At 42.6% G+C, this 17,689-nt stretch overlaps 1 protein-coding gene across 9 annotated transcripts in view; it reads right to left on the reverse strand.

Moving 5' to 3' along the window:
- Positions 1–17,689, reverse strand: part of myo1b (myosin IB) — a 57,126-nt gene that overhangs the window by 5,779 nt on the left and 33,658 nt on the right. For 2 of the 9 annotated variants that reach the window (XM_022740441.1, XM_022740438.1), the window contains exons 8-23: positions 15,264–15,362; positions 14,029–14,132; positions 12,324–12,471; positions 11,619–11,737; positions 10,912–10,998; positions 10,695–10,760; positions 10,063–10,068; positions 7,710–7,814; positions 5,938–6,000; positions 5,558–5,758; positions 5,190–5,416; positions 4,598–4,798; positions 3,475–3,568; positions 2,228–2,377; positions 2,060–2,128; positions 1,870–1,956 (exon numbers count right to left, since the gene is read on the reverse strand). In XM_022740441.1, the coding sequence (XP_022596162.1) occupies positions 1,870–1,956; positions 2,060–2,128; positions 2,228–2,377; positions 3,475–3,568; positions 4,598–4,798; positions 5,190–5,416; positions 5,558–5,758; positions 5,938–6,000; positions 7,710–7,814; positions 10,063–10,068; positions 10,695–10,760; positions 10,912–10,998; positions 11,619–11,737; positions 12,324–12,471; positions 14,029–14,132; positions 15,264–15,362 (1,826 nt within the window). Of the gene's footprint in view, positions 1–226; positions 314–1,409; positions 1,497–1,869; positions 1,957–2,059; positions 2,129–2,227; positions 2,378–3,474; positions 3,569–4,597; positions 4,799–5,189; positions 5,417–5,557; positions 5,759–5,937; positions 6,001–7,709; positions 7,815–10,062; positions 10,069–10,694; positions 10,761–10,911; positions 10,999–11,618; positions 11,738–12,323; positions 12,472–14,028; positions 14,133–15,263; positions 15,363–17,689 lie in introns of all 9 variants that reach the window. The other 7 variants (XM_022740439.1, XM_022740443.1, XM_022740434.1 and 4 more) reach the window with 6 other exon arrangements.

Raw genomic sequence — 17,689 nt, forward strand, 5'->3', positions numbered from 1 at the left:
AACAAACCCAAAATATGACCCATCTGTCCCTGGTGTGCGTGTGCGGTTTGTGTGTGTGTGTGTGTGTCAGAGAGCATGGTCAACTGCTTTAAAATGGAAATAAAATGTTTAGAATGGGTTGAGCAGAATGATGCACATGTTCAGGGTTTATGGGTGGTGGGGGGATGGGGAGGGTCGATGGAGGCGGCAAGTCACGGCAAGTCAAATCGACAGGCTTCCCAAATACCTTGGTGCCCTGCCAGCCGGCCCAAATGACCGATACGGCATGTTTATTCCTCGCCTCCTCCTTCAGCTGACGCAGCTCTCTCCGGGCCTGATGAAAAGCGGTGGCAGTTGTGGAGGAGGTTAATTTCACCGACAATCATAACTTAATTGTCTCAGGAGAGGTAGTGGGTGGGAGTGGAAAAGGCATCATGAGCAAACACTGACGACAGACAACGAAAAGACGCCAAGCGATGGGACAGTGGGTGGTTAACATCAACAGGCGAACAGTAAGTGGTGCTCACGTCGTGTGACTGTGACATATGTTCAGGTTTTAGAGGGAGCCACGTTACTGCGCTGGGAGAGCCTGGGTTACTATTACATCATTTATAGCTTGATAAAAGATGCTGACCAATGAGAAGCCATCATGTTTGTTAAGAACAAAGTTCACGGAATAACAGCATCTGTAATGAGTCTGAATTGATAGTTATCAGCAGGCTGTTAGACCTTGAAATAATGTATTGATTATTAACTACCAAGAATATCTGGGATGGTAACACTGGTAAGTAGAATGAATACTGCCAAGATAATGGTGTGTTATGCTCTCAGTACAAAATCTGCACAGTGGCTGTAATAATACGACACACAGAGGCTTTATAAAGTAGCAACATGTGTGCCATCATATTGACATCAGTATATATATATATATATTAAAAAAAAGTCTTCTCAGCATGAGCCAGAGTAAACAGCACAATGAAAGTCACGTGTGGTGGGCACTGTATGGTTGGAGTAATTATTTGATCACATGAGAGGAGGGACAAATTGAAAACATTGGATAGACATCAAACCAAAAGACACACAAATTTAAAACATGTGAGCTACGTTTCAGGATCTGAGTGTGGTTAATTTTGTTTCAGATGTCGAGAAAGCTAGTTTTTGTTTGTAACGCCAACACTGAAATAAATAGTAACAACCACAACAACGACAACCCAACACGTGTTAAGACAATCCAACTTGTAACATCTACAATAGCAAAACAGGACAGGCAACAATGAGGCACATTAATCAGGCCAATGGTTAGAAGGACTTTCATTCAGAGGGGCTGCTACACTATTAGAGTCACAGTGAAAATGGGACGGGACGGGACGTGGTGAACGGGGATGACAAGACAGCTGGGACAGCGACACACTACAGCTGGGTGGAAATACCTTGGTTCCCTGCCAGTATGCCCAAATTACTGTCACAGCGTGTTTATTCCGCGCTTCTTGTTTTAGACGTCTCAGCTCCATCCGAGCCTGGTGGGACGCGGTGGGCGTTCGGTAAGGCAGGTAGAGGAATGCGAGAAGGAAAAGAAAGGGCATTGAAAGAGGATTGGGGGAAAGAAAAAAAGAGACGTTGCAGTTGTGTGATCAGGAAAAGAAGCAGGATTAAAGGGAATCAGCAGCAATAATATCAAGGAGAGCTTTGTTAAAGAACTGATCTTTTTTGTAAAAACTGGGGGGGGGGGGCATTAGCCAGGAACACTGCATATGATGAAAAAACAAGTGTTTAAGGCCAGAGTAGGATTTTTCAACATGAATACAAAGTCTGCATCAAAGCCAGACTGATGCCTCATTGAGGTAAACACCTCGTTCTCTAATACCCCTCTGCACTTCAATGCATCAGTACCTGGGTGCCGTGCCAGTAGGCTGCAATGGTGGTCACTGCCTCTTCACATCTCTTCTGATACTTCAGCTCTCTCAGGAGTTTGCGAGCCTGCCGGAAATATTACAAGCAGACAGTTTAATATTGTTTCCGTCAGAATTTCTGCTTCCTGCTACATTTCATTCTAAACAGAGTGAATTCATGAGGTGCACACCTGCCATCCTCTGGTGTAGGACTGCACCACAGTGGTGGCGCTCTTGATCCTCTGGTATTTCTTTTGTTGCTGCGAGATGGAGAAGGGAGGAGATTAGGTAAATAACAACACTGTTCATTTTGGTTTGTATAGGATTTTGAGTGCGTTTTCCTCAAAAAAGACACTCACTGCGTATCGGCGGTACCATGCTGCCACCACTATCTGACTCTTTTTCAGCAGCAGGAACTGACTGCGGCACTTCCAGCCACGGTAGATCTTCTGAATGAGAGTGGCCAGGTCTTGCAGGCATTGCCTCCTCCTTTCCTCCAAGAAGAAGAGCTACAGGAAGAGAGGAGAATTAACTACACAAGACAACAAGACGACACTCTTATATACAGACTCAGTGTGATGTCTGTTGTTGAAAGCCGACAGGTATCAAGATCAAATTTAATTTCGGAGGGTACAAAATCTTTTTAACCTCGTTTGAGAGGAGAAGGAAAAAAAAAAACCCATGATGAAAATCAATGAAAACATGTTTTTTTATCTGAGCGATATCGAGTAAAGTCCAGTCTTTCCACAGGTGACAAAAATAACCCTTTACTGCTTTAGCTTAGAGCAATACAATAAAAAATGACCTGTGTGAATCGACTTATCTTCATCAGGGATGAGAGCACAATATTTTATTGTCCTGCTGTAAAGCCAGTGCAGTATTTTGATATCACATATAGGAAAAAAGAATTCCTCAAATTCTTATCGCACTTTATCTTACTCTCAGTGTACCCTGCAAGCTTGCATACCGACTCCTATTTACTCAGAATTGTGCCCAGGGAAGCCATGTCTTGTTCTGCATTTTCTCCAAACCTTGGTAACAATTAATCTTGAGGCTTGGCTACGTTGGATTAAGAACCAGAAGAAAAACTGTCTGGAAGTCTGCTTAACTAGACTCTATATGCAAGTGATTTCACAGCTGCAGATATATGATGGAGATAAGTTGATCAGATAGAAAAAGCGATTATAGAGGAAAAAAAAAAAAAAGAAAATTCCATCAGTATGAGATCATGTTTTTCCAAGCTTTGTTTGCTCTTTTGCAAGGGTGGGGAGAATGTCCATTCAAACGCTGCAGGCTTGAACAGTCGAAGAGCCTGCAAGCGCCGAGTAAAGACGCTCATTTCCCATGTTAGATGGGACGGCTAAGTGAAACCATGTGTTTTCAGAGTGGTGGTTGCATGCTAATTGCCAAAGTGGGGGCTCCGAGTGCAGCCCACCCTGTTTTACAAACATCTTACTGTGAGAAAACAGGGCAGCTTAGTACACTGGATTCAATCTTTAGTCATACAAACACATCTTCATCTAGTAGAGGACACAGCAGATGTCAACGCTGGCTGGAAAAACACATACAGGGCTACTCTGACTACGTATAAACGTGTGTTTTCTACCGTTCTTGGGTTCCTGATGAAGATCTTGGAGCGGCCATAGGAGAACTCTTCTGCTGGAACCGGGAGGTCGGTCATCAGCACCTCCACTCCTTCCCTAAGGAGAGCCAGAAGAGTCAGAGGGGTCACCCAAAGCTAACTTGACATTTCAAGTGAACACAAACAACATAAGCACAACTGTAAAGAAGGATTGAGAGGCTTAGGATGCAAGAGAGAACAAGACGAGCGCAGCATAAATGATGCCGGCTTTGAGAGACAGAGAGGGGTTGATAAAAGGAGGAATAAACATATCAAGAGAAAAATGTGGACGGAGGAAATACGAAAACGTCACGAAGCACAGAGGGATAGCTGAACAACAAGATAGCGATGTATGGTAGAGCAGATAGGAATCGGTGCTTTTATCAGCACAGTGGATGAAACACGCAAGCCTGGCTGATACAGGACGGAGGAGGCAGATAAGGTAAAAATGTCTCAACATGTAGTTCAGAGGGGGAATGGTTCATTTCTTCTCAACAGTGAACAACTGGTATGTGACAAGACTGCTGCTAGTTTCTGAGAGGACATTACGAGGGGTTTTGTGTGGAGTGAAAATGAATATGACAATGAAATGAATATGTGTATGATAACAAATGAAATATGATGTGATAACAAATTTGGATAGAAATCATAAAAAAAAAAAAAAAGGTGCACAACCCTCAATAATTCTACACCACATTTTCATAAAAAAAAGATGTAAGGGCCATGTTTACATTTATAACATGCTTAAAGATATATAGCAGTCTAAAAAAGTAAATGAAATTCAGTGGATTATTTCCCCCTTTTGAGCCTTCGTTTTTCCAGGGAAAATCATCGGAGCCCTTTTTCCAGCAGTAACCTGACTCACGTTCACACAGCTCCACACACAGTCTCACCTGGGAGCTGACCACTCCGACTACAGTCTATTAGTGCTGGTCACAGTCACTCCACTGGGAGCAGTCTGAGGTCCAGTACCTCAGTTAAAGACACCTGGGAGCATTTCACAGTTTCCACACTCACATAAACCTTGGAGGGATTTGTTTTGGCAACTACCCAGCAACAAGGCCACTTTCACTGTCAGCCACTGCTTCAGACTGAACACAACCATTACCTGGCAGGCCCTCTCCAATGAGGCCAGGTCCGTTTGCAGAGCATTTTGTAGCGTTCCAGACAGGGCTCGTAGGCCTGGCGGAAGGCGTAGCCGGCTCTCCTCACGCGGACATTCTCCATCAGGCCCAGGTAGCGCAGCTGATGGCGGACCAGGGACTCGGTGAAGATGTGGGATGCCTTCTTATCGTTGGGCTTGATGCACCTTTGGAGGCAAGAAGAGAGCTTGTTCACACTAGTGCTAGACTAATGTATGGAACATGATCACTTACACTGACAGCGTAATTTAGTTTTCAGTCTTCAACACTACGCTGCCTCTATGGAAGAACATTTACCTGAATGGGTTCTGGAGACGTTTTTTTTTATTCTAGACAAGTATTACTGAATACTCATCAGTGGACAAATTCATTTACATCTGTCAGTCAACATGATTTCACAAAGATTAAAATTCATACTAGATAGAAGTCATTTATTTGGGCCAAATATTAAAAAAAAAACAACCAAAAACCAATATAATAATAGACCAAGATATAGAGCCACTATCTTGACCTGACAGAGTAACGGCTACTATCCTCTGTAAGAATGACAGGACTAACCGGATGTAGTTTGGGTTCTTGGTCTGCAGGTTCCTCATCAGCGTGCCAACTGATGCTTTGAACTGGAATCCAGCAGTGGGTGGTCTCTTCAGGTTGACTTTGGCAGGGTTGCCCTCAGGGAACAGCTGTTTGATGAGGCTGTGGTTGGCCTTGTACATGGCCTGTGACAGGTCTCGGTATAACAGGTCGTTGTTCTTGTCTACAAATCCCTCGACACGGTACAGCACCTTGATAAAAGAAAGAAACGCTATAAAACATCTCTCTGGTGTTTTCTATAATCCCCTTGTAGAGCTTCAACACACATTTTGCATTTTGCTTTGTGCAGATTTCTTATTGTTCTGTGCACCGATTTATTTTTAGTACAATACCTTGCCGGCATAGTGCTGGATGCGGAAGCAACTGTGTGGCAGGCTGTGGTCGGTGAGAAACTTTGAATTCTTGCTGAGGCGACTCTCAAAGTGCTGGTGCTCAGCACAGATGGTGTTCAGTTTGTCCAGGAAGGTCTCGTCTGTGACTGTCCCAGGTCTCAGGCACTCCTCATCCAACATGGCCAAGATGCCATTCTGGTTCTGGCCATTGTAAGGTGGGTAAACATGAAAGGTAGTACAGGTTCATGCTTATAAAATGTTGAATACTCAAATCTAAAGCCATCTAGTGAAGGCTGTTTTCTATAACCAAGACAAACTTGAAATGTGAATTCACACTGAATTGATCTGCGTGGTCTCTGAGGAGTGAGAGGGTCACTTACATTCTCAATGAGGTCGCAGATAATGGCATTGTTGAAATATTCAATGTTGGTCCACTCGATGCCCTGTGACAAAAGACATGAAGGTCAAAGATGTAACAGCTTTTCCACCTTTAAGTAGAACTAACCAGAAGTCTTTTGTGTGGTAGATGAAATAACACTCTTGAACCTGACTGTGTTTCAGCACAACACAGAGCACTTCGTCAAGTACCTGAAGGATCCCATTAAGGCTCCATATGTACCTTCAGTCTTCACAGTAAAGATCTGCTGACAGTTTATCAGTCGTAACTGACAGGTACTGGATGTAGCACAACATACCCCACAATATAGTGTGACCCTGTTTCAACCTCATAAAAAAGGACATATTAGTGGTAGTCTGATGAATTGTATAATGCTAAAAAGCCGTGATGATGTCTGTCATCTACACACTCAGGGTTGAAAAAGCTCAAAGCAGTAAATGGAGAAAGACACAAATCATTTCTTTTATATTTCTGTTCTGGTCATAGGTTAAGAAGTCTACTGTATAAAGGGACCATGCCACAAAGCCACCTACAGTAAGTGGCTTTTAGCAAAGACTCTCTGGTAAAGAGGCAAAGGAGGAACTGAGGAGACTTGTATTTTATTAATCTCCAGTGTTTCTCTCACTCTGATCTAAAACCTTATAATTTTACTTTGTAAAAAACTGAGGTTATATTATGTCTAGACACATACTGTAACACTTAATATTTACAAGGGGAAGTTGGGTCTAATGGGAACACATAATTTGGAGGAAAAACAATAAATGGGCAAGGCCTCTTTAAAGTTACGGTTCATATTCGTTATTTAAGGATTCTTTGATCAGAAACTTTAGTGCAGTTCTTAAAAATGATTAAATCAGTCTAAATGTTGGTACATCGGTCTTTATAACTACATTTATTCTTGCTGGTTCCACTAAGACCTTCTCTCCTGCTCTGTCTCCATCTCCATCTCCATCTCTCTAATTGTCTGAGTAAGGACAGAGCACACATCCTTTCCGAGGAGGGAAAAGAAAACATTTTCCATCTTGTCAAAAAGGCCGCTGGCCCCTGAAAAACCCGCTTTGCCGAAGTCTAATTCACAGCTCCTAATGGGCAATGTGACAGATATTTTGAGGGGGAGGGTGCAAAAGAAGGTGTGGCTTAAAATGATGGGTGACTGGCCAAATTCCTTATTGGTGGACTTCCCTCCATTTTCCAGGGCTGTGGTATTTTCCCATGCAGTATACTGGACAGAGGCCAGGAGTAGAATATCATTGGTGGTGGTGCTAGTGGGGGAAGGGGTGTGGGGGTCACCGCTGCAGCACTCACATACATGGAGCTTTGAAAACAAACAGAGCTTAAAGGCCCACAACAGGGAGTGTTTACTCTCACTGGAGTGAAGGATCGTTCGTCCCAGAGAGTCCACAGAGGGGGGGTGGGGGGGGTGGGGGTACAAACTGAGGGTGTGATGGACGACAGAGACGGGATAGGGGACAAGGGCAAGAATGCAGATTTAGCTGAAAAAGCACACGAGGTTCAACAGATGAGTGACATGAGCAGGTTGAGTTGTTGCTGCAGGGCCTGCCATGATGAAATGTCAGCACTGCAAATTGACTGCTGACATGTTGAACGATGTAGATGTACTGCTGCAGGTGAGAGAGCGCTACCAGGGCCACAGGCTGGGTTTGATGGGTCATTTATCCAAATGTCCACTCCCCAGTGTGTGTGTGTGTGTGTGTGTGTGTGTGTGTGTGTGTGTGTGTGTGTGTGTAAACTTACCTCTCTGACATATTCTTCCTGCTCCTCGCGTAGGGTCAGCTCAATGAAGATCTGCTGCAGCTTCTCGTTGCAGTAGTTGATGATAAACTGCTCAAAGCTGTTGTCCTGCGAGAGCAGCAACACGTGGAAAATAATTAGCTTCAGCTGCACGTTAAGATTTTAAATCCTGAAGCTGCCTGTCATTCTGTGTTAATGTCAAAGTTTTTGTTGGTTCCCACTGTACGTAATGCACCACTAAGATAAGGAAATGCATCATAAATACTTGTCTTCTCTTGCTATACTTTGTGACAGTCATGGGCTGTACACTTTTATTGCTCGACTCACCAAACACTTTTTCTGCGACATTGTCTCATTTCTCAAAGCTTAGTTAAACTCGCTCACCTCATCATGAAATTTTGCCTTTTTCATTAATTCCCTGCAGCGCTTTTTAAAGCGGATGGTCATACCGACTCATACTGATGAGGAGAGCTTATTCTATGTTTAGACACATTTTGCTTGATTACAGAAGGTTCTCAGAATTAAGATTTAAGAGGAAAAAATCTCTTTACAATGAAACCATGGTCACATCTGCCTGAATACCCTCACATCTCTGTTTTGGAGCTGCAGGGGGCAGCCTCGAAATTTTAAAAAGAGCTGTACATCTGATAGATTACCAGCAATAATCAGCTTGAACAAAGTATAACCTGCAGCTCTCTCCTTCAATTTGCTGCCTCATCACTTTGACAAACCATCAAAAGGTTTAATGAATCTGGGTAGTAAAAAAAACTGATAGCAGTAAATCTTGCACTTGATGATAAAGCCTTATCAGAAAAAAGTTCCTGTAAATTGTCACAGACATCATTAAACATTGATGGAGGGTTAACCATTCCAAAGATTCAATCATTTTTGCTTCCTGCATTTCTCAATTATTATTGGTGTGTATTATGACCATTGAGCAGTGAGTCATGTTACTTGGCAGATGGCCTTACTGTGAGTTGGGTTAGGTAAAAACTGATTTTCTAAGGGCACAGCAGAGGTTAGAGCAGCATGTTTAGTTTGAGAGCTCAGAGTGAAGGACACAGCGAGGTTTCTCTGTGACCAGGAAATGGGACACATGGCCACAAGGAGATCAGTTATTAATGTTAATATTTCCTTTCCATTTCCTTTTACTGAGAAACCAAAAGGTCGTCTTCACCCCAAACATTCACACATTCTCACACAGATACACACACACTCACACAATAGCATATTTATACCCAAATGGCAGCAGACACCAGGCTGAAATATGACTTGTAGATAGACGTGTACTGTAACACTAAAATATTTCAGATGCTTCTTAAAACTAACTTTAAAGGTCAATGGGCTTGTTTCTCAGAGGTGTTTCTGAGAAGTCCTTGCATTTAATATCATCTCTTATAAGCAAACACATTTTCAAGGGAAAAATCCTTATGGGGAGCACGGGCCCTGAATGTTTACCGTCTGTTATTCAAATCTCATTGGCATTTCTAATAATTTTTTGCAAAACCTTCTCCGTCCACTGTGGCAGAAATTCAAGATAAGGAAGATGCCATACACCCATCTTCTCATAATAAATTGACACCTGTAATCTTTTCAGTATAATTGTGTTTTCCAATTACCTAAGCCAACCTGTTAAATAATTCAACTTTTTGGCTAATATGCTTGTTTGCTCTCTCTGAAAGAGGAATACAGTAAACATCAAATTACAGTTAGGAGACTTTTGGCTTGGCTTACCAAAAAAGCAGGAAGCAGGAAGAAACAATCTGTCCTATGCACATATCCAGGCTTGCTATCTTTATATCTCACTAGCCAACGCATTATATATTTTATGTTTAATCCATGCAAAAGTCCAAGTGTAGACATGTTGTAGTTTCACAGGAATTACAGTATGTGCCAGACTACTTCCTCATCCTCTTCTTATATGACAGCTTTGCGATAAAACAATGTTTTTAAAACACTTTCTCTTCTGCAGCTGTTGATAGAAATGGGGCACAAAAAAATATCAGAAACGCCTCTGACTATAACACAGCACACTTCAGCAGCACCACAAAGTGCAGCCTCCAAAATGATCACAGCATAGAATCAACACCTTTGTAAAAAGCTATTAGAATACATAGAATTTATTGCAGGGCTGTTCTGCCTCAGTTTTATCTAGGTGCACTGAATAAACTTGCAACTGAGTATGCTGTGATTCAAATGATGCAAAGGCGTCTTAAGCATCCTTTCAGCCACGTGGCTATGCTGCACACTAGGAGCCCTGAATTATCTTTAATGAGGAGCTGAATTAAGTCGAGAGGAGTCTAGATCACAGCATGCACACTGGCACAGCAAACAGGCCGGTGCAGGTGTTACTTACTCCATCCTGGTGACCCAGACACAACACAACAGTCAGAGGAGAGGAAGGACTTGAGAGTAAGTGGGGTGAACAAGCAGGGATATGAAAAAGACATGAACATTTGGGGGTGGGGGTGGGGGGGTTGGGGGCTGAAGGCATCAGGCAACAAGGCAAGGAACATTTTATGCCATCATTTACTTGTGAGCACTCAAACTGTTTCCAAGCAGATCCTTATTTACATGCACACTGATACCAAATGACTCTTACGCAATTGTTTACTGTGGAATACCATTGACAGCGTGATCATTACATGTATATGATGTGTTGAGGATGTGTGTTTTCCTGTGTACTGAGCACTGCATTGAGGCTGTGGCCATCTCTCTACTGTGAAATGCTGAATTTAGTGTTGAAATCACCTTGCCACAAAAATCGTTTCACCCTCCAGAAGCAATAAAGCTGAACTAATCTGATCTGAAAGTTGTTTTATCAACCCTCAGTTATTGTTGATAAGCTCCTCACAGGTACCACAACACGCACGCAAACAGCCCCGGGGCAAAATCCTTTTAAATGCAATAAAATGCTTGTGTGGTCAGATTCCGTCCTTGTGGCTTATCAGAGCAAGAAGAGTGGCTTTAATCCGCCATTTGTCTTACCTCAAATATCTCAAAGCCATAGATGTCCAGCACACCCATGACCTTGTGCCGAGTTTTAGCTTGTGCCTGCAGGGAGACAATAATGTCAATATTAAAACTTTAGTGTGACGGTGATGTTCTGGCAGTTTAACTTAGCATGAAAAATACTGAAAAATGAAAGCACAATAATTGATTCAATCCACTGAAATAGATAAAATATATTGATGACATTACTCACTTTAATGCTTTCGTTGATCCTGGTAACTAGCCAGCTAAACAGACGACTGTAGAGATTTTTGGCCAGGGCATCTCTGGCATAGTAGGCCTGTTAACAAATAACACATTTTTGGTGACAAAGTGACAATGAAGCCACCAACAGAAAATGCATGAATTCATTTCCCAGACTCAGCAAACCATACAAGTCTTTGAAAAAATTGCTAGGAGCAAATACTTGAGTTTCCCACAAGTAAAAAATTTGGAAAAAGAAAAAAGAAAAAAAAAAACCTTCTCAATCAGTGAAAACTGTGGATACATATATTAAAAAGGAAACCACTGACACAGGCCAACCACGAGTGACATCATTATTCTGAGGTCAGGCTAATTCCCTGAACCATTTCCTCTTCTGCTTCTGGATGCAGAGACCCATGTTTGGCGCATTCATGTCATATAAGCAGTCGGAGTGAACTCACTAACCTCTAAAATATGACCTACATTTGAATTTCCAGAAGGAATACTGCTCATCTATAATGGAGAGGTCTTCATGTAGCATTGACATGGATCAGAGTCGGCAGCCAGTGGAGCAAGTCAAGAGGAAGAGATGGCCCTTTATCTTTTTATGAGTGTGTGTGTGTGTGTGTGTGTAAGTGCATGTTAATGTGAATACAAGTAGGGCAGAAATGCATTGGTATGACTGGTGCGAGGCAGATTTGCAACTTTCCCTCTGACCTGGGCCACGTTCAGGGTGGTGGAGACTTTCTCCATCTTGGCCTCTACTGTACGGTAGCTGAAAGCTCTCTCCAGCACCGACTGTTCGATCCCCAGCAGCTCACACATCTCCTTCAAATCTGCAGAGTGGACAAAGGAAATGCACAGACAATTAACAGAAAACTTCTGCAAGGATCGGGTGGGGGAAATATATTCTTGACACATCACATCAGTCTAGTCTTTGATTCATATGGGATAAATCACACGATTTTCTTGGCAGTCAGATGGATCATGCCAATGTTCTGGAGGAAAATATGTAAATGGAGTATTTGCCTAAAGAGAACAGCCGTGGGGTTGATAACACACACACACACACACACACACACACCTCTTGTTACGCAAATCATATAACACAAATATTTGGTGAGGTGGACTACAGAGGAGAGCACAGCCGCCAACAGGGGGCAGTGGTTCAACATCAGGCCAACTGGGTATGTTAGTTAGAAGAGTTGTGTGAAAAAATTCAAAATTGTCAGCATGATCAGCGTAAAAATACAATGAAAACATGAATTCAATTATTCAGCTTGTCTGATATTTGATATCTAATTATAACAAAAGACTGGGCAGCTCAGTACATCATCCAGCAGAATCATTCAAATGAAGGCCAACTGTAAAAGGATCAGAGATTTTCATGACTCTTTGCCTCCTGTTTGTCTGTTAACTCACCGTTTTTGTCTTTGATGCGACTCTCGTCTGTCCCGTTACAGCGCGACTCCGGCTTGAACTCGATGTTGCCGAGCTTCAGCACGGCAGCCACCAGCTCCAGCACCGACTGCACCTCGTCCTCCATGAAGCCCACGATCTGCATGGCATTCTGGGAGGGCAAAAAATAAATAAAAAAAAAAAAAACGAAAAAAAGACAATGTGACAGTGTCTGTGACTGTGCAAACACCAGTTAAGTAAGACTGGAATATTATTGTTGCAGCCTTACAGCACTGTAACTGGAGTTGTCATGATAATGAATCTGATGAATGAGTTAAACACAAATGTCTTTTCTTATTTTAGACGTCACATCCAAAAGTTGTGTTTGCACTCACTGGAACAGAGAAGACTGAATGAGAGCTGCTGGTGTTTTCAAACTTTAACTCACCAGGACAGTCCCTTGAGACTGAGATCTTGCTTTTCAAAGCAAGTCCAGGCCAAACTAAGTGTGTATTCCATTTACATAATTCAGCATATAAAAAAAAAAAGAAAAAAAAAAAAAAGCCAGAAAAGGGGAAAAAAGCAAAAAGATGAGCTCAACCTACAAACAAAACTGTATTTACACAATTGAATAGTTCTAGTTCATCAAATGAGGGGAGAAATATGGATAAAGAGGATGACGAGCCAAATATTAAAACACTGCCTTTAGAAAATGAATGAAGTGCTTGAGAGGACTTGGAACTACTTCCATGTTTGTTAAAGTCATTACTGTGCTTAATAAAAACTCTACTCTTATTGTCGCAGTGAAGGCCACGTGGAGGGACTCATTGTTTACTGGGAATGTGCTCTTGTGTTTCCGGTGGTGAGACGCAGCTGTACGGGGAATACTGTGAGAAGTCAGTGTGAGGGCTGTTGAGAAGCAGGATGTGAAACAAGACCAGCAGAATGTGACAGAACAGAGTGAAAAGGCTGGAGCAGAGCATGCTGCAGCATGTCAGCGACAGCATGATGACAATAGAGTGCAGTAGATACAGTCCCTTACAGACACAACATCCGATGTGTCACCATCAGTAAGGACGAGAAGTGGTGGCAAAGCACATGCAGACAAGATCCTGCATGTATATACACAAACATATTTTAATAAAGGAGGAAGCAACTGCCTTTTCTCCTGAACTGCTACCGTGACCAGCTGAAGCATGGATACACATGGATTTCCCCCTGTGTTAATCAACACAAATCTGGCAGTTCAGGTTTTCGTTCACTTTCAAGTTCAGGTTCAGTTCAAAGTTCACCTGGTTTTGCAACAGGTGGGAGGGAATCTGGTGTGGAGTGTTTTCACAATCTTAGCGGACTGACTTTAATCACCCTATCTACACTCTGTTAGTTTGCTATGGTGATATGATAAGGAGATGTCAGACCGCCTCTGTAAAGGATTTAGATTAACTCGGCATGACGCAACAAAGGAAAGTCAGCGCTTTACGCCGCTGGAGAGTATGACGCTGCTTGTGAGGAGCGTGTGTGCTTGTTCATCTGGTTCTTGTGTCTGGTTCTAGTGTGAGCCTGTTTGTGGTTGAGAATATGAATTGTAATCAGGACTTCTCCAGAAGATAATTTTTAAAAAACCTCCTCTGGGGTTTTTGGGCTCGCTCTTTTAAAGCCAGCTGGGATTATGTCTAAATTAGGATGAAGTGTAATACATTTCAGACGAATATGTGTGTGCACTACTCACTCTGACTGTCCTAAAGTTGGCCGCATCATCCAGCCCATTGACCACGGCTGAGTCCAGGCTCAGGTAGTTGTACTTGCTGAAGTCCCGGTGCAGCTTCAGCTTCTCTGTGACACAAACCATGTGGTTACTATTTAAATGACCTCTGTTTAAAGCAGATTGGCTTAAGATAAATGAAGCCTTATTTTCATAAAATGCAAGTTACACACCTACACACACACCTGGAAGATGACTGACAAAAAAAAAAAAACACAATTTTGAAGTTATGGTTACAAGCTGCAGGCTTCAGCGACCTTCTAAAAAATACACTTGATGGAGCAAAATTCAAATAGCTCAGAGCCGTTTTGTCCAACCTATAGGCTATTGTCGCTCCAAACACAACTTCTACACACATGTACACACCGAGTTACTGCTGTGAACATTATTCTAGAGGATCAAATCGCCCTCTTAAAAGCCCTCCTATCTAGTAGCAAAGAAATCTATACCTCTCGTGGGTGCATGTGTCAGGTTTCATTAGTTTTTGCATTAACTACAGCCGAATCAAGCCCCTCTGATGTATGTGCTCTGGAGTCAATGACCATTACATTGTTCTCCTGCGTTCAGGACATAAAACAATACCCTCTGCCCACGGAAAAGCAAATAGAGGGAACAGGTTTCACGGCCTGTCTTTGTTCTCTGTAGTGTTTGTTAGGCAGGAAGACTGGGTCATTAACGTATCGGCCATGTGTTCCTGCAGCTGCAATCCTGCCGAAAAACGCTTTACGTAAGATGTTAACATAAAGACTGGTGCGCTGGTGACTCCAGACGAGAGTAAGAAGCAAATGAAAGTTTGACATTCATAAAAAAACAAACTCCCTGATTGCGTAAACCACCCCAGTCTGGTGTATGATGGTTAAATCAAAACAATGTGCGAGAAGATCCAATAGCGGTGAGTCTAGTTTCCTCTGGACAACGCTTCTCGCTAGCTGCTGTGAAGGTTGATTCATCACTTCCTGTGAGCAGAGACGTGAATTTTCATAGGCCGGGAATTATTCTAGGCAAACAGGCTAAATATATTACAACCCCAGTTTGTGGTTGGGGCTGATAAGAAGGGTGAATTTCAGTTTTCCATTATATCAAACTGCCATTTCTCTCAGATCAATGAGCCCTTTAATCTGCGAGTTCGTCCCCATGCACACCATCTAAAAATACACTGATGCTTCTATTCAGCTCCCAGTTCCAGCGTTTTTACGACTTACTGAGCGTATCGTCGGAGGCTCCAGACAAGAGCTGATAAAAGACGTGGAAGTTCCTCTCTCCCCTTGGCTGTTTCACCACACGTGACTTCTCCAGCAGATCTAAAAGAGTGAAAAGACAACAAAAAGGAAATACTGACACACGATGACAAAAAGTCATGTCCTAACAACACTCTTCAGAGGAAATGTTTCTGCAGTGCTTCACAGACGTATCCTAGAGAAGTAAATACGGGGCTGACCTGTGAGTATTAAGGACGCCCAGCCTGCATCTATATTGAGCTCAAATGGGTTTTTTAGTTCAATGATGTGTTTAAGTTGCCAAGGTGACCAAGCCAATGTTGTGTGTATAAACACTACAGGAAGTGCAAAGAGAAGAAAACCACACAAGGATATCGAACGTCAGCCCTTTCTCCCGGGCTCCCGACCAAGTGCAACAGTACCTGATTAAAAGGGGACCCATCATCCACTCACCGCATTAGGCCGAGTATGATTTAATTAAAGACCAACTAGAGAGCACAGCAGCATCTGAGGCCGCTTGAGATCCTCTTCACTGCCAGCCTGGCGGATAATAGCATTCAATTTGTCTGCTTAGAAAACATATCTTATTTTAGGAGATTTTAGAGTTTACTTTACACTGAAAAGTCGACATTTTGAAAAAAACAAACTTCCCTTTTAACTGTGATCCCATTTCCAGCCGGCTGCCAATCTTTAGACTTCACAAACTCTGACTCAATAGTTGGTGGGTGCTGAGAGGACTTCTGCTGCACCAAGTACCTAACTAGAGAGCCCTACACAGAGACCTGGGGCTGTCAAGAGTGAGCAGTGGATCAGGCTTAATGTGAATCTGTGACACCCACTAGCCATGAATCACATAAGTGGCTCTATAAGAGCAAGCACATCAATAATACAACATCCATGACTGAGTGGCTGGCAGCGGCAATACAGAGCCGTGATCAAAGACGCAGAAGGCAGGAAAAATACAACTCAAAAACCACCTCCTTAATCCTATTTCTTTTTCCTCCTTTTTGTAGATAGATTGACACCATTTGCTCAGAAACATAAGAAAGCAGGCATTGTAGAGTCGGATTATTCTCATCATAAGCGGACTGAAGTGACCTTACACCTTGTGTCCAGCCAAATCCTCCAGTCACCCTGCATTTGCTTTTTAAAAAGGCCACGGCTTCCCATTTAAATCCAGAACAGCATTTATTGCCTACTCTGCTCTCTCTGCTTTAGATAAACAGACACATATTAAAGTGTCAGTGTGGGGACAATATCCTGTTATGTTCTGACTTAACGCTTCAGTTACGTGGCCGCCAAAAATGTCTTACTACTCTATAGCTACCAGAGCTACTGAGAATCCGTTTTAATAGCCATCTATGTTCTGCTGTAGGAAGGTCTGAGGGCTCCGAGGATATACATGGAGGACAGAATAATGAGCTTCCAGCCCCTGCAAGTACATCCTCAACCATCTGTCTAGCCAGCCAGCCAGCTCTGTCTGAAGCAGTCACATGTCATTGGTTCTTCTTCACAGACAGTGCCTTGTGTTGGACTGACTCAGGCCAGAAGACAGAGGTTCATTTGTGTCTTGGCCATCAGCTCCTCTCTTTGTTTCTGTGACCTCTGGCTAGGGAAGCCAGCACAGACAAAACAATGTGAACACAGGCAAGATCAAACCAAAACAAGAGAAAAGAGCAAAAGGAGAGAAAGCTGGAATGTGGAGAGATGCCTTTTGTTCAGTCTGAGGATCCGAGATTGGTTTCAATTGAGCAAAAATCTGTTTTATAGGCTTTCATAAAATGTGCAACTGTGCCTCATAAATTTGAAGATCTGAATAGCTTCTTAAACTGCTGAAAATAAACAGTGGAAAAAAAGAAAACTGAGCTGTTGCTGCTCAGTTTAAGCACATATGTAAACTGATTATATAGTATAATCAATTTTGATTATACTGCAGATTTACACTTCCCAAAAGCCCCACTCTTTACAGAGAGACTACCTGCTCTTTAGATCTTACTGGTTTTTCTTCCTTGTCTTTAAGGGGTGTTTATAAGGAAAGTTCTGCTTTATCTGAATCAAGGTTCTAGGGACAGAGGTGTCATATGCTGTACAGATTGTCCTTTGAGGCATGATTGTGGTCTGTAATTTTGGGCTACATGAGCAAAACGAGCTTGACAAGTAATTCAAACAGAGCCTAAAAAGATAATGAAAAATATATTGACATTCAAAGTACATTAAGCTTCTCGCACATCCACTCCGCTGATTTGCTCTCATTGCAACGACTGAGCCGTGTAGAATAGCGTATGTTACAGTATGTATGCAGTGTGCGGGTACTTTTCAAATCTATTTATATGTGACAAGCCATCCTCACACTGGGATACCTTGACACCGTGATGAGTAATACAGTTAAATGTGTTGCTGGGAGACTGGGT

Source organism: Seriola dumerili, unplaced genomic scaffold (assembly GCF_002260705.1).
Source record: "Seriola dumerili isolate Sdu_G_001 unplaced genomic scaffold, Sdu_1.0 BDQW01000052.1, whole genome shotgun sequence".
NCBI classification, from domain to species: domain Eukaryota; kingdom Metazoa; phylum Chordata; class Actinopteri; order Carangiformes; family Carangidae; genus Seriola; species Seriola dumerili.